Below are 25,031 nucleotides of genomic sequence, written 5' to 3'. Positions count from 1 at the left end.
GCAGCTCTACGGTCAGCCTGTCTCAGAGCTAGACGTAGGATGCAAAGAGCTCGCACCGAGGATGCAAGAGAGAACCGCCGTGAAGTGTTTCGAGCTGCGAAATTAGCCCTTAACAAGGCTATTAAAAGCAGCAAGAGAGCGTGTTTCGACAACCTGTGTGAGAGTGCCAACGCGAATCCGTGGGGTGACGCCTACCGGATTGTGATGGCCAAGACCAAAGGGGGCTCCTCACCCCCAGAACGGTCTCCGGACCGGTTGGCAACGATTATCGAAGTACTCTTCCCGTCTCGAGCCACAAGCCCCTGGCCACCTGCACTACGAGACAGTGCGGGCACGGTCGAAATGGTGGCTCCAGTGACGACTGAAGAACTACTCGCAGTGGCTAAATCCCTAGCAATGAACAAAGCTCCAGGGCCGGATGGAGTGCCAAACAACGCTCTCAGGGCAGCGATCATAGCGAACCCGAACATGTTCAGGCTAGCTATGCAGAGATGCCTTGACGAGTGCCGCTTACTCGATAGATGGAAAAGGCAGAAATTGGTGCTGTTGCCGACGCCCGGGAAGCCGCCAGGCGACCTATCGGCGTACAGACCAATCTGTCTGATCGACACGACTGGCAAACTGCTTGAGAGGATCATCCTCAACAGGCTAACCCCGTACGCGGAAGGTACGGACGGTCTGTCAAGCAACCAGTTTGGCTTTCGGAAGGGTAAGTCCACAGTGGACGCTCTCAACTCAGTGATAAATACTGCCGAGATAGCGATCCAGCGGTGGGTCTGTACCGGATCTTGGAAAGTTACTTCTAGAACCGCGTACTGCTATACGAGACCGATGCCGGTCAGAAAAGGGTTCCGATTACCGCCGGAGTCCCGCAGGGCTCGATCCTAGGCCCGGTGCTATGGAACCTCATGTATGACGGGGTTTTGAGACTGAAGTTCCCTCCTGGGGTCAAGGTCGTAACCTTGGAGGTCTACGGGGAGTCAATCCGTGAGGTAGAACTAACCGCAGAACACGATCAACACGGTGGAGGAATGGATGAGCGCGAGAGGCCTGGAGCTCGCTCATCATAAGACGGAGGTAGTTATCGTCAACAACCGCAAGTCGGCACAACATGCAGTTATCCATGTGGGAGAAGTCGCGATCACTTCACAGCGAAGTCTGAAGTCTCTCGGAGTCATTATAGACGACAAGCTGACCTTCGGCAGCCATGTCGACTATACATGGAAGAGAGCGTCGACTGCTGTTGCGGCTCTATCGAGAATGATGTCCAACAGCTCAAAGGTGTGCGCCAGTAGACGTAGGTTACTGGCAGGCGTTGCCGTATCTATCCTCAGGTACGGCGGCCCGTCATGGTCAAGAGCACTGAGGGTAACCAGTTACCTACAGAAACTGGAGAGCACCTACCGCGTGATGTGCCTCAGAGTGATATCTGCCTACCGCACGGTATCACACGATGCATCCTGCGTGATAGCGAGCATGATGCCAGTCGGGCTGGTCATTCAGGAAGATGAGGAGTGCTTTGAGCTACGTGGAAATAGGGGAGCCCGCGAGCGAACCAGGGTGACCTCGGTCGCCAGATGGCAGCGTGAGTGGGACAACTCCTCGAAAGGTAGGTGGACCCACCGGCTGATACCTAGCATATCGAGCTGGGTGGGAAGACCCCATGGGGAAGTTCACTTCCACCTGACACAATTCCTGTCAGGCCATGGCTGTTTCCGACAGTACCTCCACAGGTTCGGGCACGCGGAGGTCCCAGCCTGCCCGCACTGCCCACGTGTAGACGAAACTGCCGAACACATACTGTTCGTATGTCATCGGTTCGACGTCGAAAGAAGAGCAATGCTTGACGTCTGTGGCTGGGACACAACCCCTGATACCCTTACTCAGCGGATGTGTCAATCGGTGGAGAAGTGGAACGCAGTCTCGGCTGCTACCATCCAGATTACCAGTAGGCTACAGGTAATCTGGCGAACCGAGCAACAGACGACGGGCACGGCTAACTAGTGATTGCCAAGGCTCGGCGCAGGCAGTTACACTATTCCTAGTCAGCATGAACTACCTCTTTGCCACGTTCCCGAAAGGCGTATTCATCTACGCAGACGACGTGATTCTTGTAGCGATCGGCAAAACGACCGGCCGCACCAGATTGAAGCTGCAGGCTGCCGTAAACGCCGTTGGTCGGTTGGCCAACTCGGTCGTTTTCAGCATCTCCGCCCCAAAATGCGCTATTTCACACTGTTGCAACTTTTACCACTTAGCCACAGACCGGCCGGTCAAACTCGCTGGAACAGTAATACCATTCCGTAAAGAGCCAAAAACCCGTAAAATGACTTTCCTTCCACGCTTTCGACGGGTGAAAAAGAATTGCGAAAGCAGGAAACGTCTTGTCCGCACCATCAGCTCGAGACACCCGAGGTGGAATAGGCAAAGCGCACTTAACATCAGCCAGGCCCTCATCCACAGTCGTCTGTTCTATGGCCTTGAAATAACCAACAGTAACTGGGAGGGTTCAATCGATATCCTCGCACCGCTGTATCACGGAGCAATCAGATCAGCCTCAAACCTGCTGCTAAGCACCCCCGCCGAAGCTGCCTGCGTCGAAACCGGCGTCCTTCCCTGTCGGTGGGCAGTGGCAGTAGCCATTCTAAGACGAGCCATGAGGTTCCTAGAAAAAAACATCGGGTGATGAATGCCATCTACTACAAACAGCTATGGGCATACACACCATGTTTGCCAATGCCCCTCTTCCCACAGTCGCCCAGCTACATCAGGTCAACAACCGCGCCTGGCACGACCGCGGTCCAAACATAGACATCAGTCTGGCTGTATCCACCAGAGCAGGAGATCCTCCCCGGGCTACCAGAGCCAAATTCCTACAGATGGTCGAACAAAAATACTCAAACCATCTGCACATCTACACCGACGGCTCGAAACTTGGCGAGGGGGTGGGTGCGGGTGTGAGCGGAATCGGAACGGGCCTCGCCCGTCGTCTACTCTTCGTGTGTTCCGTGTTCTCCGCGGAAGCCGCCGCCATCGCCATTGAGGTTACCAACAAACCCGAAGACACACCGACAGTGATCTTCTCAGATTCCCTCTCAGTCATCAAAGCGCTGGAATCAGGGGAGTCCAAGCACCCCTATGTCCAAGCCATAGAACAGTCCTGTGACTCATTAACTACCATATGCTGGGTACCCGGACACAGCGGAATCCGCGGTAACGAGGATGCTGACCACTTGGCCGTGCTCGGTCGACGCTCTCGCGCCCTATTCTCTAATGAGGTACCGTCTTCCGATATCATCATGGAATTCAAGGCGAAGACCTCTGAGCACTTCATCACTCACTGGAGGACTCTCCGAGGTTACCCTCAGAAGGGAACAGACCGCGAAAAATGAGTTGAAGAAAAGGCGCTATCCCGCCTCCGCGTAGGCGTGGGACATACGAGGCTCACCCATGTCCACACCATTACCCGCGTCGACCCTCCAATATGTACATCTTGCAGCACTAGACTCACGGTGGGGCACCTACTAATAAACTGCAGGGAGTTCGACAACCTACGGCGACATCACACCTTGCCCTCCTCGATTCGAGAAACACTGGCAAACGACCCAGTGCACGAAGAGGCACTACTTGCCTTCCTGAAAGATGCCAATCTTCTTGAATCTATCTAAGACAGACCGCGAACCGGCTAACTTCACATCATCCTCTACTACAACTACTACCACTACTGCTCAGTGGGCCCTCCGCCACACCCGGGCCGGGTGCTGGGGAGGTTCTCCCGCGGCCCTTGTACAATGGCAATCCGTAAGCCCGGACCGGGTGCTGGGGAGGTTCTCCCGCGGCCCTTCTAATACCGCAATCTATCAGCCCAACTACTACCACCGCTCAGCGGGCCCTCCGCCACATCCGAACTGGGTGCTGGGGAGGTCTCTCGACTAACCGCAAATAAACAAGTCACCCACCACCATCGTTCAGCGGGTCCACCGACATACCAAAACCGGGCGCTGGGGAGGCTCTCCCGCGGCCCTGGCAAGCTGCCTTCATTCCGGATCGATCGACCTCATCGATCCAATAGCCAATTGAACTCAAAGAAGATAAACTTAATTCTGTCAAATGTATTACAACTATCTCCCTTCTTATGGCGAATGACCCTGTGCGGTTAAAGCCCAATAAATAAATAATAAAAAATAATAAAAAATAGAATATTCCGTAAGCAATAAAGCTGGTGTTTTATCGGAATAATATGATCCATTGGCAACAATCTCTTTCAGAACTTTAGCCAGTAGTATATCAGTGAAAATTTTATGTAGTTTTTAACAGTCTGAATTAGAATTATTGCTACTTCAAGTCTGCAAGAGCTGAAGTGAGAACGCTAGTTTTAATAACATGAACCAGCAAGTATTATTTTTGGACAGATTGTTATTATTCAACGTGCTGTGGTTTCAAGAAAATTTTGCAATATGTTATGTAAAAGATCAAATTGTGTATTTAAAAGGCTCTGATAAGTTTCGTGTCAAATACACTTAGAATTAAAAAAAAAACAATTGTTCCATTCTTATCAATGATTTAAATAATAAAGATAAATTTTAATCTCATCATATTACTTTATTCTATCATTTTCGCACTTTCCAGTTACAACAGTTACAGGTTATATTATTTCACATCATTTCAGCTTTAACGTGTTTCATTTCACTATTCATTGATAAATGATAAATAACGTCAATTTTCAAAAACCGTCGTCTCCATTCCTTCCAGCTGTCAATATATCAAACCTATGTACATTTCTACTACCAACTTCGTAGGAAAACAATTCCAACGTTTCTTTTTTTTCGCTTTACTCTCCGACATTGTCTAGAAGGCATCTCAGTATCACGCACGTTAAGTAGTGTCTATTTCGCATTCCAATTTTTACCGATAATTTCAGCAAACCAGTGAAGCCAGTGTTTCCTAAAATCATCTTCCCGATTCCTATAGCTGAACGAACGAGAACGCGTATCACAACACTCCGCTTAAGTATTTAGAGATATAATTAAAACCAATAAACGTGACACAACTTTCCTGACGATGCACAAGAACGCTGTTAGTTGGTTTGTTAGGTCCTCTAAAATTAAATTAATCGTTGGATTACTTAAGTACGCTTTGATATTAGGATTCCTTGTTTGTCTCACATTTCAAATTTTTGGGTACATCGGTAGTAAAAGAAGCAGTTACATAAATTATACAATTAAGTTAGGTAATTGTGTTTACATTTCGTCTTATTTGCTGCAGATGCAGCCCTTCTGGATACTTTTTTTTAATATATGATTATGGGAATCGGGATATGTGTATTGGTAAGTGCTGGTTATGGAGAATATGTTAAAAACTGTTCGATATTTGGGTAAATTTTCTTTTTCTTTTATACAAAAAATACTGTTGTCACAAGGTCCCACTATTTTTTCCGACCGCACAAAAATGAGCTGACAACCAAACGTTTGTCAGTAAGCTGTATTATCACATACGATAGTAGGCCTTGAGACTACCATGCCGGCACTGAACTGACGAACGATTCGGAAACAGTTACAAAAGGTTAGAGCGTCGAACATAAATGCAATGCGAATCGTTCAATTGGCGCGTCAAAAGACGCGTGTGCCATCCTAGTAGCCTGTGACTGGTCGAGATTAAGCTGTCCAGCAAGTGTAGGTATGTGTGTGTGTGTGTTTTATTCTTCTAGCAGTTTCGCATCCTCAACTCATCGGTGATAGAACAGATCTAGTAGCCGATTCTTTCGAGTGCTAGCCGACGAACCCGCAGAAGAGGAACTAGCCTGCTGCGATGACGTTCGCTGAGGCGTTTGCGGTTTTGTACTAGTTTCATTGTTTAGCTTATTCTTCATCTGCTCCTCGATCAGCTCGTGCATATCGATCTGCCACTGTTCGAGCTGTTGCAGGAGTTCCACCTTCTGCTGGATCGCCTCCAGCAATTGGCTGTTGGCCTGCATCAGTTCGACCCGGTTCTTGGCCAGTTCGACTTCAGCCTTTGTTCGCCTTTCGACGGCCGCGTCGCGATCCTTGCGAGCTTGAATCACTGTCTCGTCCTGGGCTAGGCTCGAGTGGGAGGCATCATCCCGTGCCTGGTTGCGCTCATCGATTGCACTTTGCAGTTCAATCTCCTGCACTGAGACCTACGAATTGGATCAATTGTTAACTATTTAACATAGAAAATGACAATTTTTTATACCTTGCTTTCCAGCTGCATGATTAGATCGTTTTTCCTCTTCAGCTCTTCCTCCTGTTCGATCAGCAAACTGCGAGTTTGCTCGAACATGGTCTTGAACTGCATCGAGTCCATGTTCATGATTATGTGGACCAGTTCATCAGCCGCTGAGGACAGCATGCCACGGGTGAACTTATCCGACCCTCGTGGTCCTATCGTACTGCTCTGGTTCGGCGATGGACCGGTGGAACTACCGAGCCCAACATCGACCGATTGAGGTGCCGACGAGGAGGTATTGTCCAGCGATGAGAAGGACATGTCCGAGTGGAGACCTGAGTTTGGTGGAAGTGGAAAAATGTAATTAGGAATAAAGTTAGACAAAATAATTGTTGTGAAAACAAAATGTTTATAATTTGGTAGGTAAATTTACCCAAACATCATGTGGTTATTCATCTATGACATAGTAATCTTTTCCCTTATTTCCTAGCATCCTGGTGTAGGCAGTGCTACGAACTGACGCAAGAAAGTAGAGGTGGAGGTTATCTCTCACCCAACCATCAATACGGTACAGGGTGTCATATATAACCCTAATACAAAGAGCATAGAAGAAGCTAAGCTCTTAGACGAGTTGAACGGTCAGTTGGTCACAAATGTCCACCGCATTACCAAAATGTTTGACGGTAAACCAACTAACACACTTGTATCCGTAGCAATGCCTCCTCCGCCACCGACGTCACCTTCGCCTCCAGTTCCATTACTAGGATACGCGGCTGGTCCACGGCCAACGACACCGCTGGAAGTGACCACTCCCCCATCATGCTACGCATAAACCGTCTCCTACTCAACGCAGACGCTAGCTGTACGAGAACGCCGACTAGGAAGCTAAGCATAACTCTGGGAAATGAACGTCAACGTAACGAAAGAAACCATCCACCGAACCAGCGGGGTACCACGACACCGTGCCGCACACTGGTGGAATCCGGAAGTGGCCGTTGCCATCAAAGTTCGCCGGAAGGCGCTCCGTATCCTATAAAATACATCGCCTAGTCACCTCCTTCGGGACTAAATAGCGCATACTTCAGAAGGCTTCGGAAAGCCACGAAGAAAACAATCCAAGCGGCTACAGAAACCAGCTGAATGAACTTCGTGGTCAAATTCCACGCGGACTCCTCAACGACGAAGCTGTGGAGATGGGTCAACGAGCTCAGTGGCAAAAGTCGACCAAATGGCTGCTCTCTAGCGGTCAACGACAACACCATCACTGACCGCGAGGAAATCGTGGATAAGATAGGCTGCCACTTCAAATCGTTTTCCGCCGACAAAGCCCTACCAACAGCATTCGCTCAGAAAAATCAGACTAGAAACCTTCCCCACTACCTTCACACCATACTCCTCAGCCGCCTAGAACAGGCCCTTAACCGGAGCCGAACTTGCCACCGCTCTCACTACCGCGCGAGGAAATTCCAACAGCCCTGTCAGGGTAGGTTACCTGATGCTTAGGCATCTTCCCCCCGGAGGCAAAATAGTCTTCCTAGACTCTTTCGTCACGATCTGGGAAGTCCTTCCCAGTGGTATGGAAACTGCCCCAAGTGGTCCCTATTCATAAGAAATACCAGGGTACCCCTGCCCCGGGCGACTTCAGGCCAATCAGCCTGCTGTCATGTACCGCTAAGATACTGGAGAGCATTGTAAACCGGCGACTGACCACGTAGATGGAAGACGAGAAACTACTCGACTCTCTCGGAGAAGTACTAGATAGAGCAAGGTCCGAAGACCTCTACGCTGATATTGCCATTGCAAAAGCGTACAATGCAGTCTGGCGCGAGGCCGTCCTTCAACAACTCCAACGTTGGAGTATACAGGGGAACCTAGGTGTCTTCATCCAAAACTTCCTAACCAACCGTCGCTTCCGGATATGCTTGGGCGGTACACTCTCCAACGAATTCCGCGAGACCAACGCACAGTGGTCGGAAACGCCAAAAACGTGAACTTAATTCACTAGAGGCCAAACCATCGAATATATTCACAGGGTGTCTTTGGAGGAATTGTTCGTATGAATATTCCCCACAATTTGAAAACAATTGAAATTAGGCGTGGCTTACTATGATCGAACTAAAAAAATTAACTTTTTATACTGACGAGATAGAAAGTTAGTGTCTTCGACAAAGTTTTAGGAATGCTTATAGTGAAGAATTTTGTTAAAGAACTTGAGCTTGTAGGAGTAAATGATATCGATTTATAAGGCGTTTTCTATGACAACCCCCTTAAATCTAGTTTTCTTAATATAACTTTTTTCATCGTGACTTTTCGTGCAAACTATGTATAACACAAATATGTAGGTATCAAAACTACATAATATTGTCGAAGACTGTATGTAAAATACTCATTTGTTTCAAAGTTATTGAAGATTTTTACGTTTTTTTACACCAACTTCAATTACGTATAAGAAAGAAAGGTGCAAACCAAAATTCACGAACAGGCACTTTTTTAACTCTCTGAACTATGCACAATAAATCTAAGAAGGTTTGGTGCGTGGCACTCTAGAACCCTATGAATAGCGTTATTTTACTTTATGATGGTTTTTGACTTTTTCCATACAAAAATCAGCAAAAAACAAATTTTAAGTTTTTTTGCCCCAATTTTTGAAATTCTTGGTTCAATGTTCAATTACAAGTATTATTTTCTCTTATACCTGAATATATCAGATTTTATAAACTTGGGAGCAAAAATGTAAAGTTTTTAATATCATTGCAGATTCCAAACTAATATATGCTCAAATAGACATGTCATAATGAATTTAATGCTTACAAAAGAATGTCATACCATTATTTATTAAATTTTACGGAAAAAATCGAAAAAAAATTTTTTTGCTGATTTTTGTATGGAAAAAGTCAAAAACCATCATAAAGTAAGCTTACCCTATTCATAGGGTTCTAGAGTGCCACGCACCAAACCTTCTTATCTTTATTGTGCATAGTTTATAGAGTTAAAAAATGCCTGTTCGTGCATTTTGGTTTGCACCTTTCTCTCTTATACGTAGTTCAAGTTGGTGTAAAAAAATATAAAAATCTTCAATAACTTTGAAAAAAATGAGTATTTTTACATACAGTCTTCGACAATATTATGTGGTTTTGATACCTACACATTTGGGTTATACATAGTTTGCACGAAAAGTTATAATGAAAAAAGTTATATTAAAAAAACTAGATTTAAGGGGGTTGTCATAGAAAACGTCTTATAAATCGATAACCTTTACTCCTGCAAGCTCAAGCCCTTCAACAAAATTCTTCACTATGAGCATTCCTAAAACTTTGTCGAAGACACCAACTTTCTATCTCGCCAGTATAAAAAGTTAATTTTTTTAATTCGATCATAGTAAGCCATGCCTAATTTGAATTGTTATCAGATTGTGGGGTATATTCATACGAACAATTCCTTCAAAGAAACTCTGTGAATATATTCGATGGTTTGGCCTCTAGTGAATTAAGTTCACGTTTTTGGCGTTTCCGACCACTGTGCAACGGAGTGCCGCAAGGATAGATACTGGCTGTTACCCTTTTTTAGTGAGGATTAATTAGCTCTTCACCGCACTACCCGGTGGTGTCTATGGCTTCGTGTACGCGGACTCGGGAGGATGATCCTGCGCAGAAGAATAACGTCAACGCGGTCGTCCGATAGGCACCAGATTGAACATCGCCACCACCAAATGCGCCATTACACACTGCTGCGGTACCCAGCTAACGCTCGTTCAATGCGCCTCACCGATACAGTGATTCCGTTCCGAAAGGAACTAGTCGTCCTCGAGATCATCCTCGACCGGAAACTAACAATGGTACCACACCTCCGGCGACTGGAAAAAGATAGCGAGAGCTGAAAGCGGCTGGTCCGGACCATTTACTCTCACCACCGCAAAAACCACCGTCAAACAGCGCTGAACGTCAGACCATCGCTTATCAACAGCAAAATCTTCTACGAGTTCGAGCTGACTTTCCGGAACTGTGACGGACTCTCCGAAATCCTCGGAACCCTATACTATGAAGCTGCCTGTGTCGAGGCCGAAATACTACCCTGCCGCTGAGAAGCAGAGTGGCCTTCAGACGGGCACGAAGTTTCCTGGAGAAAACTACGGGCGACGAATGCTCCCTTCTCACCACTGCTTCCAACGTGCACCAGAAGTTCGCCAGCAACGAGTTCCCACCCATCGATCCTCTACACCGGGTAAAACCGCGGACCTGATACGACACCGACCACAGCCTTGCTCGCACGATAAAGGTCGGCGACCACCCCGCAGTATATTGGTAAAGTTCCGACAGCTACTTTCAGATACTCTCATCACACTCACATCTTCACCGACGGCTCCAAAGTGGATAACAGTGTAGAATCGGGTATCAACGGCTTGGGGAACGTTTTCCACCGAGGCACCAACGGTCATATTCACGGACTCGCTCTCGGTTCTGAGAGACGTCGCAAGCGGGATTTCCAAACTATCCTTCGTTCAAGCCATCGAGACACTCCAAGACCAACTGGATTGCTGGGCTCCGGACCACAGAGGCATCAAGGGTAATACAGACGCCGATCGATTTGCACGCACCGGCAGACGGGCCCGAGCTCGGCGCCCAGATGAGACCCCAACCATTGACATCAACAGGGAGCTCAACAACAGCTTGCAGAACGGATTCATCAACAACTAGCGGAGATCGCGAGAACATATCCAAAAAATCCAGGGCTCAATCAACACCTGGATCGAACACCTGCTGTGCAACTGCCGAGAGTTGGAGGACCAACGGCGTCAGTACGACCTAACGGAACCGATACGTGACACCCTATCAAACGACACAGTTTGGGAGAAGGCACTCCTTCTTTTCCTAAAGGACGCCGGCCTATACGACCGCATTTAAACAATAACATGAATCAATTAACGCAGGCCCCTACGCAACACTTCCCCGGAGTTGTGGGGAGGCTTCCTGGGGCTCCGCGCTTAGTCTCGACCTGCTAGTACCGACGAACACGGGTCCTCCACCACACTCCCCGAAACCACAGGGAGGTTTCCCACAGCCCACTGCGCCTACTTACAACGAGCTAATACCGATCAAACAAACGAGGGCACATGCCACACTTCCTGGAGATATAGAAGGCTTCCTGTGGCCCATCTTACCGTCTATATATTAGCCAACCCCCTACAAGGAACCATCTTCCAGGACACTCAACCGTAGGCCCTCTATACGTGCTTCAGAGGGTTCCAGTGGCCCAAAGCAACCTACACAGCAGCTGACCCCACCACTAAGTGAAAATCACCACAAAACTTGAACAAAATGAAATGTAACATTGTAACTTATTTTTATTTCACCTATAGGTTAAAACACAAACAAACAATAATAATAATACCCTCGTCTTGTGGGGAGCCATTTGCAACTATGTAGCGCTAAGGTGATGGCCATCCTGCTGGCGCTGTTGGACGCGTTCTTCACCCCGATCTACCGTTGAAATCCCTTTTCGGAATCCAAACTGCTTCTGTGATAGCCCGTTCTCCCTTTCAGCGTAGTTCGCTAGCCTATTGAGGAAATTTACCAAGAGTATCCTGCAGGCATATAGGCCAATATGATGCTGGATTTCCTGGTGGCTTCCCTGGTTTAGGCAGCAGCGCCATCTTCTGGATCTTCCATCCGGCTGGTAGGTAGCCTTCGTCCAGGAATTTCTATAGCACTGTCTTGAACATGTTCGGAAACGTTAAGATCACGAACATGTCGTTTGAGACCCGATTGTCACCAATATTTCCACCGGCTTCCTAGACGTACGATGTTCATTTGGCTTCGGTAAGAGACCCTCCACGATAGTTTTCAATTTGTCAGCGCACCCTTTAGCTGACTTTAGTTAGTGACTTGAATTTGGCCAACACGACACGTTACGCGTTGGCTCAGGCCGCCAGGAATATCACCTTACGTCGATGATGGCTTTCATATCACGTCTTTCTTTTGCTCACGAGTCACTGTTAACTCAGAATCTCACTTGATCCATCCATGTAGCTACCGACCTATCTCTTTCTTTCCGCCATTATCTCCATCTATTACGTCGTTTCAATCCTTTGCGTATTTGAGCCATTTCACTAGAATATTTGCCAGGGATAAATTACTGCAAGCCATTTAGCTCCGATTTCCGTGAGCCATTCAGATCACAGCTTTGTCTCGATCTACTCGGATAGTCCCCGAAGGTGAACGCACATAACTCCGACTGAGAGTTCACTGGCAGCGAAATTTCTCCTGATACCAATACCCGTTTCCTTGAGCGATGGTGGGATTTCGCTCGCCCTCGATGTCCGTTCAGTGAGCCAATTAGCCCCGGCGGTATACCGGTAGGTGCCGAGATCTGTCGCCAATTTTCACTAAAAGTAACATAAAATATTCTCAGAATATAACTTTTTTAAAAGGAACTCCAAGAATTATATTTAAAAGCTTAAGAGGGGACTAAGGTTTTCAGCGTGAAAAAAAACATTTTTTAAAGATTTTGGGTGAAGCGAATTGATCAAAACTTTTGTAAATAATAATGCATCATTTCAATAACATTCTGTAATTTTTCTACGAAAAAATATCGACAAGCGACGACGCTTTTTGTAGAACGTATTTGGAAAAAAGCACAATTTGCGGTGTTATTTGCCATTCAAAAACTTCTTAGCCGATTTATTTCAAACTTTGCATACCCATTCTATGTAAAAAAATGCCTAACCCCTACGAAAAATTTTTGAGATAATTTTTCAATTAAGGGGGTTTATACTCAAACAATGGCCTCGGCTGGGATTAAAGCCAGACCCACTGGACTGAGCGGCAGTCACGCTTATCACTCAACCACCGGAGTCGTCTATGATCAAAATTTGGTCAAACAACAATGATTAATTTTTTTATTGATTTTTTTCATAAGTTCATATTGCATAAAATACAGAAAAATATTCAGCTAAGTTTTCGGTTGAGCGTCTTTTAATTATTGCCATCAAGTTCTGTACAGCCACCTCGTCCACAGCCAGTTTACTTGAACAGTTTTGAGCGTTTTGAGTCTTATTCAGCAAGGAGCTTTTATTCTCAGGTGATACGATCCTCGAAATCGCCGATCAGCCATGTTGGTGCTGGAAACGACAGCTAACAACATTGTTTACTACATCTTCATGAATGTTTGCTTGGATTTCAGTACGTAAACAAAGTTGTTCGCTGTCACTTTTCTTCCCCGCAGCTTGCTGAACCCTTACCTCACTCCTCATCTAGTTACTGCCAAAGACGAATCACCTTAGAATTCTAAGTACCTTGATATTCAGGCTCCGCTTAACGATGGACCAATAGTTCAATAGGAGTCCGAACGCAAGCTTGTTTGGAGAGTTTTTGTCCTAGGGCCCCCATTAGCGTACTGCAAAAAATTTTTTCTCATATTGTGACAAATGTCAAAGTATGCTCTGATGCCAAATTTCACATCATTTGGACAATTCTAGACTCCCGCCCACTTCGATTGAATTTTTTGAAATTGGTGCTATGAGAAAATATGGAGAAGATTAAATGTTATAAACTTTTGAAGTAGCGATCAGAAAATTACAATTTATACCTCTTTTTAAAGGAAATGAATGGAGATATTCCTGTTTCAAAAAATACAGGAAAGTGGGGTACTAGGTCATTTTGGCCCCCAAATCCCCTATTTTAAATAATTTTTCTGCTCCGTGATGCAAATCATACATATTTTGCAGTTTTTCTAATGTGAAAAAATCTCAGAAATCGAAAGGAACTTTTTTAACCTTTATCCGAATACGAGAATTTGGGGTTATAGGGCATTCATATTAAATTTTACCATTTTTTCTTACATATATCTTTATTATTCTTCAATCAATGTTTATAAAATTTTGTTGGTAAATTTTGTTGGTAAATTGAGTTAATATGTGCGATTTCTTAATAAAATGTGAAATCGAGACCATATGCCAGATAATTTGATGTTTCTGAATTTTACCGGCAACGAATTTATTTTAATTTTGTTCCTAAGCATATTCCACGTTCAATAAGGTACAATTTATTAAAATTGAGTGAAGAATAATAGAGACATATGCACGAGAAAATGATAAAATTTAATATGATTGACAAAAGACCCCATAGCCCCAACATCTCGTATTCGGACAAAGGTCAAAGGGGTGCCGCTCGATTCCTGAGATATTTTTCACATTAGAGAAACTGCAAAATATGTATGATTTGCATTACGGAGCAGAGAAATTATTAAAAAATAGGGGATTTTGGGGCCAAAATGACCCAGTACCACACTTTCCCGTATTTTCCTGAAGCGGAAATATCTCCATTCAAATACTGTGGTTATTTCCTTTAAAAAAAGGTATGAATTGAAATTTTCTGATTGCTACTTCAAAAGGTATAGCATTTAATACATTTTTCCTCAATTTTTTCCCATAGTACCAATTTCAAAAATATCAAGCTAAGTGGGCGGGAGTCTAGAATTGTCCAAATGATATGGAATTTTGCATCTGAGCTAACTTTGACATTTGTCACAATATGAGAGGGAGGGCCTTTGAGAATTCAAAAAAAAATTCTTGCAATGCCTAGCCCACACAGAACCTTATAGACGTTATACCACTACGTGTCCTTTTCCGTAATGGCAGTATTCAAATCCGCTCAAAAGAGCGTGGAATAATTGTGTAGCTTCATGAAAGGTAGCACTCTAATGAACTCTTTCACATACATTTCCTTATTGACGGGATCGGTCGCTATGAAAATATCGATTTTCAAACCACAGGTACAGGAAGCCTGCCAAACCGCATATTTCTGTGTGAACTTCGACAGCTTCATATGCTTTAGAATATCGGCCACTGTTCCTCCCGGTTGCCATTACGCTGGTGACAGCTGATTTGGTAACGGTTTCGCTAACTTGGCGTGCAAGTAATTTTGATTCAGGCTATACGCGAGCAAAATTTCTCTGTGTTGCTCCTTTGGTTTGGTTGACAGTTTTGTAACTAAAGAGCAAATGTCAAATAGAAAAAGCATCTTTCTTCACGCAGGCAAATGACGGGTTTGCTGATTTGTTGAATATCGTGCAAAGAAATGCGTCAAGCTTAAGTCGACCTAATTATTATCGCAAACTTTGAATATCTCTAAATTATTAGTGGCTTTGAAATTAACCGAAATTAAGAATTTGTTAAAGAAACACAACATTCGGCCAAGTCGGTGCGCTACAACATTCCCAGTCTCTGAAAATACAACTTCTCGATAGTGTTGCTGACTTTTTTTGGTTTCAGGGAAAACTGGTTCAAGTGATTTTTGCAATTTCTTTATTTATATTTGGTACAATATTATTGAACAACTCATAATTAACCCTCCGGAAGTCGCGCTTGTGGCCGACTGAACGAGCAGCCGCTAGTGCCCTAAGACGATTTCGCTAGATTTTCAGAGCAGCGTGCACTCAGTGCACTAGCGCGACTGTCGGAAGGTTAAAAGTGTTCACCAATTGCGAGAAAAAAACAAAAAAAGTAACAAACGATGAAAAACTAATAAATAGATAAAATGGAACAAAACAAGAAAGCTACAAAATGAAACTTAAAATAATGGAAAAAGATTAATAATATGCAGATAGTCAAAAACCTCCCTAATAGTAAAAAATCCAAAGCGGAGAAACAACAGAAAATGGAAAAATTTAAGACAATGAAAAAATTAAAAACAATAAAGTATGTTAACTATTTGAATAATTGAAACAATCAAACTAAACGAAGGAAATTAAAAATGAAAGTTGGATAAATATTGAAGAAATAGAAACATGTTGCAAAATAGGTTAAATATTGAAAAACGGGTAATAACCAAAATGAAAAATAAAACATCATGATCATGGAAAACAGTAAAGATGGCAAAAGAAAGAAAAATGAATGCAACAAAAAATATAAAAACAAGACTACAATAAACAAATATAGAAATGAACAAAACGGATCCACTGAGTTAAAGGTGAAAACAAAAATATACAAAATGCTTGAATTAAAAAAATAGTAGCAAATTAAAAAAATCCAAAGATAGAAAACAAGAAAATGGAAAAATGAAAAAAGAAATGAAAATGTACAAGAATGGAAAAAAGAGATAAAAATAAAATAACTACGAAAAATCTAAAAATGGACGATATTTATTTAAAGAAATAAAAATAAAATAAAACAATTGGACGGAATAGATTTTTAGAAGAATAGAAAACATGAACCAGTGCAAATAGCCCAAAAACAGACAATAGTGAAATCATAGAAAATATGTTAAATTAAAATGGTTTAAATCGGAAAAAATGAAAATCCTAAAAGAAATAATAAACAGGAATATTATCACAAAGAAAAACAAGAGAAACTTTAAAAAATAAATGGGTTAAAAAATAAATAAATCTATTTAAAGTAAAAGTGAGAAAAAAAATTAAAATTTGAGGAAATGTAAAACTGAAAACATTAAAAAAATAAAGATAAAAAAATTAGGAAAAATATTTAAATGAAAGAAATAAAATAGAAAACCTGGAATTCAAAATTATTTAAATAGGTAAAAAAGGAAAATACTGAAGAAAAAGGAACATACCAATAAACATAAATGGAGAATGTTGAATCACATTTCACAAAAATTCACAAAAAAATAATCCAAAAGAAATAGAAAAAAAATATGCATTGAACCCTAAAATGAAAACAGGCGGATAGAGAAATACTAATATAAGTTTATTGGAAAATATGAAAAAATGCAAAGAAATGACAGAAAATAAAAGTTTAGTTAAATAAATTTAATGAAATCAATTAAAAAAACAAATACAAAAGAAACGAATATAACGATAGATAAAATGGAAAAAATGTAAAAAGATGAAGCGAATTAAAAAATGGGCAAATTCAATACAAAATACAAAGGCAAAAAATGGGATTTCAAATTTGAAAAATGGTAAAAATAAAAAAAACGGGTTCGCCTAATTAAATAAAAAATTTCAAGTGAATATGAAAAAATACTATGAATTGTTTTCTTTGTGGATTTTCATGTTCTTTCTTAATTTGCGGAGTTAATCAGAATTCGTTTCTCAAATCTGATTAACTCAACAAATTAAGAAATATTTGAACAAATACGAATCAAAATCAATTTCGAGAGCCCAGAACTTTCAACTTTAACTAGCTCAATTTATTAAATAATTTGTCAGAATCCATGAAATATTTGCTGTAAAATATGAAATAGGAAATAAATTTCAGACGCGGCTGCGCTCGAGGTGGCGAAAGGAACAGAGGAAAGATGCACATCGATCAGGCTGAAATCACGAATTCTGTCAGGCGGGTATTTTCCGACACATAGAAACAGATTGCGATTGACAAGTTTCACTGATATCCACACTTGCTCGGAGCGCGCCCACCGGTCATCGTTCATCACTCGGGCTTTTATACCATGGCAAACGGCGATAAGTACACCACCACCTGATGTCTTGTGGCTGTTGAGGGCGTTGCAGTTACAGCGGTAGACATCGCCCCATTGCGCCCCACAATCCGACGATCGTCGTCGGCGAGAGAAATTGTTGACATGTAGTCACAAGATTTCGGAGCAAAAGGCAATTTACTGGAAGCGAAGAATACACCAGCGCTTGAAGTGTTTGGATCAGATGTATACTTGTCATATGTGGCGGCTTGGAAGAACCTTTCACCCATCCCACACAGAGGACCGGGGCGACTGACTATCGGTTGCAAGTGCTCGACAGTGGCGGGTGGATCGAGGGTTTCCATAGTGCCAACTGCGGCGCGTCCCAGTATGCGTTGAAACCCGAATGCGGAATGCGAAGAGTAGGAACGGGGTGGTAGCAGCTTACGGCGAGAGTCGTACGATGAGCTAGAAGCGTGAATCGGTTCAACCATTGTATCGTTACAATTTGTATAATACTTGCCCAGAAAGGTGGCTTGGAAGACCCTTTCTCCACCCACACATACATGACCGGGACTACTGCTGAACGCTGGCGGCAAGGGCTCGACTGTAGCGGAGGGATCGAGGGCTTCCATAGTACCAACTGCGTTGCATCCCAGTATGTAATCGGCATCGATACTCTTTCACAAGGGCGGTGTAGCTTGGTATAGTGTTATGGCCAATCGTTGCGGAGTCCTCTGCAGGACCATTGCACAGTGGTCCAAAACGCGAAAAACGTGATCGTTTTGAATAACTTCGAAATAGTTAGTTATAGCGATATACTATCTTCGGAAGAATTTATGACAATGAGACGCCCCATCTTTATAAGTAAAAAGTTTGATGATTAATCCTCCTATAAGTGAGATTCAAAATTTATTTCTCATATAATTAGACATAGCAAATTGGTGTATTCTGCTAAGTGGTAGTAAATTCTTCTTCAAGAAACTTTACTGAAGGTGATAATAGTCTATCTTTAATAGTCTTGGAGATATAGAGCATTATTAGAGGAAAAACCGAAAAAATCAATTTTTTCATTATAACTTCTTTCCAAGATTTTTTGGAAGTTCAAAATGTTCTACAAAACTATCACAATTAATGAAATACAAAATTTCGGTGAAGGAAGCAACTTAATATGTTGAGCAGATTCTGAGATATTCACGATTTTTATTCGAAAAATGGCCTACTTTGCACTCAAATAATTGATGAACGGGCAGACCATTCAATATTCATTTGAAAGTACAAGAAAGATGCTACAATATTCCGTATTAATCACTTGTATCCGGTTGTATCCATGGCTCTGGTAACTGGATTTAAAGAATATCATTTATTAGTCTAATATCTTGATTCGAAACATATTTGGTGAACTGAAGAGATAAAGTGGAACTATGTTCGGCATTCTATGTGGAATGTTCTCACAAGAGACATTGTCGAAGACAGCAGCCTTCTGTCTTGACTGGTTTTTAGATACAGTGCATTGTTCGGTGGTAGAGAAAGTAATGCGTTGTCTTATGAGCCATATAGTCGAATCCTAACAAGGAACGATTTTAAGTATAAGTAGGCTGTGTATTAGCTCTGAAATCGGTTGCAAAGTTTGTCAACACAGAAGGTCAAGTTCCACAATAGAATGTAGTACCAGGGCTTGGAACATTAATATAAGCAAACCGTTTACGTTTGCTATGAACGATTTGACAGTTGAATTTGTATTGTTATATGAAAGAAAGGCTTTTAAAAATTTGTTTATTGTCCACTATCGCGATTACTGCAAATACAAATCATTCGATCCAATAAACTAGTTTTGTTGCTTACGAAGTCTGACGTAACGCTATACAGTGACATTGCTAAACAAGTAATCAAAGCATGCGCGATTACCAAATGAATCGCTTTTAGTAGGCTTTCTATAAATATTGCACTGCACCTAAGAAACTAGTAAAGATGGCAAACTGGTGTCTTCGGCAATGTTTCTAAGAAGAATATTCCTCGGCACTTTGCCGAAGGTACCACCACTTTATCTCAACAGCTTTACCGAATATATTTCGTATCAATATTTAAGACTAATAAATGATATTCTTTAAATCCAGTTACCAGAGCCATGGATACAAACGGATACAAGTGATTAACACAGAATATTGTTGCATCTTTCTTGTACTTTCAAATACATATAGAATGGTCCGCCCGTTTTTGCCCGTTCATGAATTATTTGAGTGAAAAGTAGGCCATTTTTTGAATAAAAATCGTGAATATCTCAGATTCTGCTCAACATATTAAATTGCTTTCTTCACCGAAATTTTGTATTTCATTAATTGTGATAGTTTTGTAGAACATTTTGAACTTCCGAAAAATCTTGGAAAGAAGTTATAATGAAAAAATTGATTTTTTCGGTATTTCCTCTAATAATGCTCTATATCTCAAAGACTATTAAAGATAGACTATTACCACCTTCAGTAAAGTTTCTTGTAGAAGAATTTACTACAACTTTGCAGAATACACCAATTTGCTATCTCTAATCATATGAGAAATAAATTTTGAATCTCACTTATAGGAGGATTAATCATCAAACTTTTTACTTATAAAGATGGGGCATCTCATTGTCATAAATTCTTCCGAAGATAGTATATCGCTATAACTAACCATTTCGAAGTTATTCAAAACGATCACGTTTTTCGCGTTTTAAACCACTGTGCATTGATGGGCCGGGTTGCATTAGAGAAGTACATGGAAAATCAGTCGGCGTGCTCCAAATGTTCTGGGTACGGCTGTCTTCAAATTCGCTGAACAGTATGCCTTGCGGCCATGTGTCAGGGTTAAGAGCTGTATCACGGTACTTTGGGTGAACTCCAACTTTGAAGGATATGAAGTTCAAAGTACTGACGTCCATGCCTTTTTTAACAAGCGGAATAACCTTTATCTTCTCGTTACAATTTAGTCCTTCTTTAGACATTTTTTCGACAGTCTCTTTGCTAACGCTAGGATGAAAGCGGGAAAGATACATCCAGAGCAACGGCGCGGGAGATGGAACCGTAACAATGTTGCTATTAGCTTTCGACCACCAACAAGAATATTGCTCGGATCAGGGCCATCCTCGCGACGCCATTTCTGAGGTGGTCGAGATGTACCGGAGTTTGGCCGGACTGGAGTAGCTGTTGAAACCTTTCTAGCGAGGCGTGAAATTTGCTGGTTATTTTTGGATAACTCGGCCTTTAGTTCAGCACAGACGTCATCCGTTTTCCCAGCGATAGCAGCGATAACACATCCAAGTGAAGAAACGGTGTCGCGAAAGCGAGCAAACTTCATCAACTTGACACATTCATTGCACATCCAAAATAAATTTGGGTTTTCCGCAAGTTTTTTCAAAAACGTTAAGTTGTTTCCCACATTGCATATGTACCACATTTTTGCAAAAACCCACGCATTCGATAAAGTCGTCATCCGATTTGACGGTTTTCGCGCAGTGATCGCATGCACTTGCCATAATGCGTGCCGATCTGAGAATGCAAACAATGAAATATAGATGGCGCTGCGTTCAGTGGAAAGTTTTGGTGGTTAAGTCACAGAAGTTCACTCAATTGCGTTCTTCGCTGTTTTTTTCGCAACACAAAAGCAAACAGGAGACACTTTCACACTGCACAATAACAATGTTAAAAACAAAATTCTCAGTCGATTAACACGACAAACAACGATAAAAACTTCACAAATCTCGTCAAAAAGTAAAAATAGTTGGAGCGATTTATGTAAACAACTAATCGGTATGAATACACTGAGCCAAAAAATAACTATAAAATAAATGTGGCGTCTTCAGTAAAGTTGTTTGATAAAACAGTTACACATTCTCGCCGAAGACAGTACTGAACTATCTTATTGAGCTTCGAAATATATCTTCAGATGTCTCATTGGACTCTGAATATTTGTTGGCCAAACTCCAAAGCTCCAGAATCAGTAGTTTAGTTACACATTTTTTGTCATCGGGATTCAGAACGATGTGCAGTCGAAGCAAGCCTAGCAATGAGTGCAAATGATACTTCCGTTTCATTTTCCATTTTTAACATTCTCTGGTCATACTCATTTTAAATACTGTGATTAGTTTCTGATGAAAATATTTAACTCACCCGAATCATCATCATGGTACGTGCTCCGCAACGTCTGACACAAAGTTTTGAGCTGCTTGTAAACCGACTGTGCCTCCTTGAACAACAGCATCGTCGCTTCGTCCTTGTTCGGTGCACTACCGACCATCATCGTTTCGTCCTCACCGATCATCTCCTGCAGCAGTGAGGAGTGATTCGGATCGCTGTGATGAGACCGCTGCGAATCAAACGACTCCAGCCGTTCGCTAAGCGTTCCATTCTCGCGCTCTAACCGATCCAACGTCTGAACTGTCATTTGATACTTGGTGTCCTGTTCCTTGGTACTTCGCTCCAGGATGTGTATCCGCTCGGACGCTTCGTTCAGCGCAACCGTGAGGTTCTCCTTCTCGTTCGAAGTCATGTGCAACCGATTTTCCAGTTCATTCTTTTTCTCCAAAATAAGGCGAAGCTCGTTCTTTAGACTCTCTAAACTGTGAACGTGATCCTGTATGCTAAGCGTCCGCCGATTGCACTGCTCCTTGATCTCCTGCAGCTGTGCCGACAGCTGCAGCTCGGTGGCATTGGATTTTTTCAACTCATTCGAAAGGCGGGTATTTTGGGCAGTCAGCTCTTCGATGAGTGTGTTCTTCTCCCGCTCCATCTGCCGCATGATCTGCTCTTGGGCGTCCAGCTTCTGCTTGAACTGCTTGATGTCGGACTGCAGCTCCAGGATGACGGCATCGTTCTCACTCGACGTTATTTCCAGCTGCCGCTTGAGGATGTACTTCTCCTGTTCCAATTTCTGTGTGGAGGAGGCGAAAAAAAACAAGTGAATAAATAAACAGTTATATTAGGTTCGATTAAGTGGGCGTTATAATGACCATCCGCAGACAGTCCCGCTAGTCGTTGTAGCAGAAATGAAAACAAAAATCGATTCCGCGTTTCCGAAATCGGTTCAATGACCACGTGTTCACCTACGCCGCGTACGGTCGCCTACTTTGCTTATGAGGCTGATGCTTATTCGTTTCAAGTCGCCCGCGAAACGGCAAGACGCGGCGGCGGGCGTTTGAACAAATGTAGCTGCAGATAGGTATAGGTAGGTATGTGTGTATAAAAACCACTCGATTGCTTCGATGATGATGACAGGGCAGGTGAAAAAGGAGCTGAAGTGCTGACGTTCGTCGCCGACCGAATTTGGTTCGCGAGCTGTGCTGGTCGCAAAAGGAGGACATTTTTGTTTTTGTTGTGATTTTGTGAGCTTCAATGGCCGTCTGGATTTGTATTTTTGCGACTTACAAAAGGTGTAAATAATAGGATAAAATCGATAATAAATGCGCATTAATTGGGTCGTACAATGGTCTGTAACTGTTTTTTTCCATATATCGATAGAGCTTTTTATTTTGAATGGTACAATGTAAAGTTTTATCCTTTAAAAACATTCAGAACGATGTTCAATTGATTTTATACGAAAGGATAGGTTTGGTTGCACACAATTTTCGGTGACTTCACGTCCAAAAAATAAATTAAAAAGAAGTTTGGCTTGTAACATTTAAGAATCGATAAGACCAAACTCATGGATTACCATTTTTTATTTGTTATTGAGTTAAGCGTTATTGAGCCTATCATCACCATGTGAGTAAATATTTCTGCTGACTATCGCCCAGTTCAATTGCTCTTCTTCAGTATCTAATATTGACAAAAACTGTTTCAACTGTAGTATAAGTTTCCAGCACATTTCTGCGCACGAAAAGTTATAATAATGGAGCAATTGTCGCACATTTACTTTATATGACGACCCTGCTAACAGTTTCTTGATATGGCGACCATCCTGACTAATTTTAGTAACCGAAGTGGTAGTATGACGTTGTTTTGCATCGTCGTACGATATTTTGACATCAAAATAGCCTGCTTCGCTACTACACTGTGAGACGCATTGATCATAAGTCAAGTTTATTGAAAGAGCCATCAATGGTTGGAAAGCATGTAATCAATTGCAAATTCCATATTTTGGAATTAAAATTCAGTTCCTTGAGAAATAATCTAGTCAGTGTAGGTGCATTTCAATTTCCTAATAAGTTTCAAATTTCGAGTTTTTCTTCTCTGTCCATCTACCAACGTCGACAAACAGGACCGTTGCTCAGCCGACACCATCTGGCTGGTGGCAGAAAAGCAGGCCAAAAATAACGAATTATAATATCGATTTGTCTCATCAGTGCCTGCTTCGTGCAAAACATTGCGTGGGTGCAAACTCCACCTAATGTGCCCATTTCAATCAGCGAAATTAGTATGTCCGGTCCACTTTCCGCTTCGTATTGAAATTCTACCCTTTGCTGCGATGTCATGATCAACAGGCTAAGCAGACTAATCCGTTTTTCAATCTCATTAGCATATGTGCGATGTCAATTTATCCTTCACGATGGATACCGTTCCTATTTTATTTTGAGCTCAGAATTGTAGCCATTGGTGACCTATATTTAGAACAAGGGAGCTAAAATTAACACTTAGCTATCGATCGTTTGAAAGCCCCTTCTATAGAAAAAAAATCACACGTTAAATTAATAAGCTTGTTTTTAAACTAAGTACCAAACAACAAAAAAAAACAAACCATTCAATCAATTCAATCTTTCCACACAACAAATGAAAATAACAAATCCGAAATTGCCTTATGACCATCAAACTCAACGCCACCGGACCAGGAGGATGCGGCGGCAGCAGATTTCATAAGCCATCTATTCCGAAACGGCTCAACCTGTTGTGTATAACCTGCTGTGCTGATGCTGGCTGATGATTGGCCATCATTCGATTTGACTTGGAGGCTTGCGTCGGTCGGTAAACGAAAATCGGCGTGTAAATAAATAATTGCTCAGTGGCAGCCACTTTTGCTTTTATTTCGTGTCTCTCGTAAATTCAATCGAAGCTCCATTACTTTTTGAATGGAATTGAAATGAACACCTGGGTCTTTCTCCTTGACGCGATGTTCTTCCGGCTGCCTGTCTGTGTATGTCGAAGTAGGCTGTGATCGCATTATTTGAAGCAAGAGTTGCAAACATAAACAAGCAAATCGTATCTCTATTTTGACAGCCACTGACCGAGCAAAACGATTCGCTTCAAATTCATTAGCATTACAAGACTAATTAGTGGCAACTGAAAGACAGTACCATCTTCACGCACGAACACTCCCTTTCGTGCGAGATATCACGCTTGACTATCGTCTATAGAGGTTTGCTCAGGAACACAAATACAGGGCCGTAGCGTGGTCTTTTAGCGCCCATTTGGGGTTTACTATGGTATTCTTTTTCAGTTCGAATTTCGAATAATAATTCAGTGTACATGGAAATGATATACTTAAACTGACTTATTTTGCGGTAGACATTGG

The 25,031-nt window shown here is 42.4% G+C and overlaps 1 protein-coding gene across 4 annotated transcripts in view; it reads right to left on the bottom strand.

Moving 5' to 3' along the window:
• Nucleotides 1-4,581: 4,581 nt before the first annotated feature.
• LOC131685648 (bicaudal D-related protein homolog) overlaps nt 4,582-25,031 on the bottom strand; it is a 149,043-nt gene continuing 128,593 nt past the window's right edge. For all 4 annotated transcript variants that reach the window (XM_058969513.1, XM_058969515.1, XM_058969517.1 and 1 more), the window contains exons 3-5: nt 21,698-22,457; nt 6,214-6,521; nt 4,582-6,157 (exon numbers count right to left, since the gene is read on the bottom strand). In XM_058969513.1, coding sequence (XP_058825496.1) covers nt 5,726-6,157; nt 6,214-6,521; nt 21,698-22,457 — 1,500 coding nt within the window. In that variant the 3' untranslated portion in view covers nt 4,582-5,725. The remainder of the gene's footprint in view (nt 6,158-6,213; nt 6,522-21,697; nt 22,458-25,031) is intronic.

Source organism: Topomyia yanbarensis, chromosome 2 (genome assembly GCF_030247195.1).
Source record: "Topomyia yanbarensis strain Yona2022 chromosome 2, ASM3024719v1, whole genome shotgun sequence".
Classification (NCBI taxonomy): domain Eukaryota; kingdom Metazoa; phylum Arthropoda; class Insecta; order Diptera; family Culicidae; genus Topomyia; species Topomyia yanbarensis.
The sequence above is the reverse complement of the archived record's forward strand: the minus strand, read 5'-3'. Positions and strand labels throughout refer to the sequence as shown.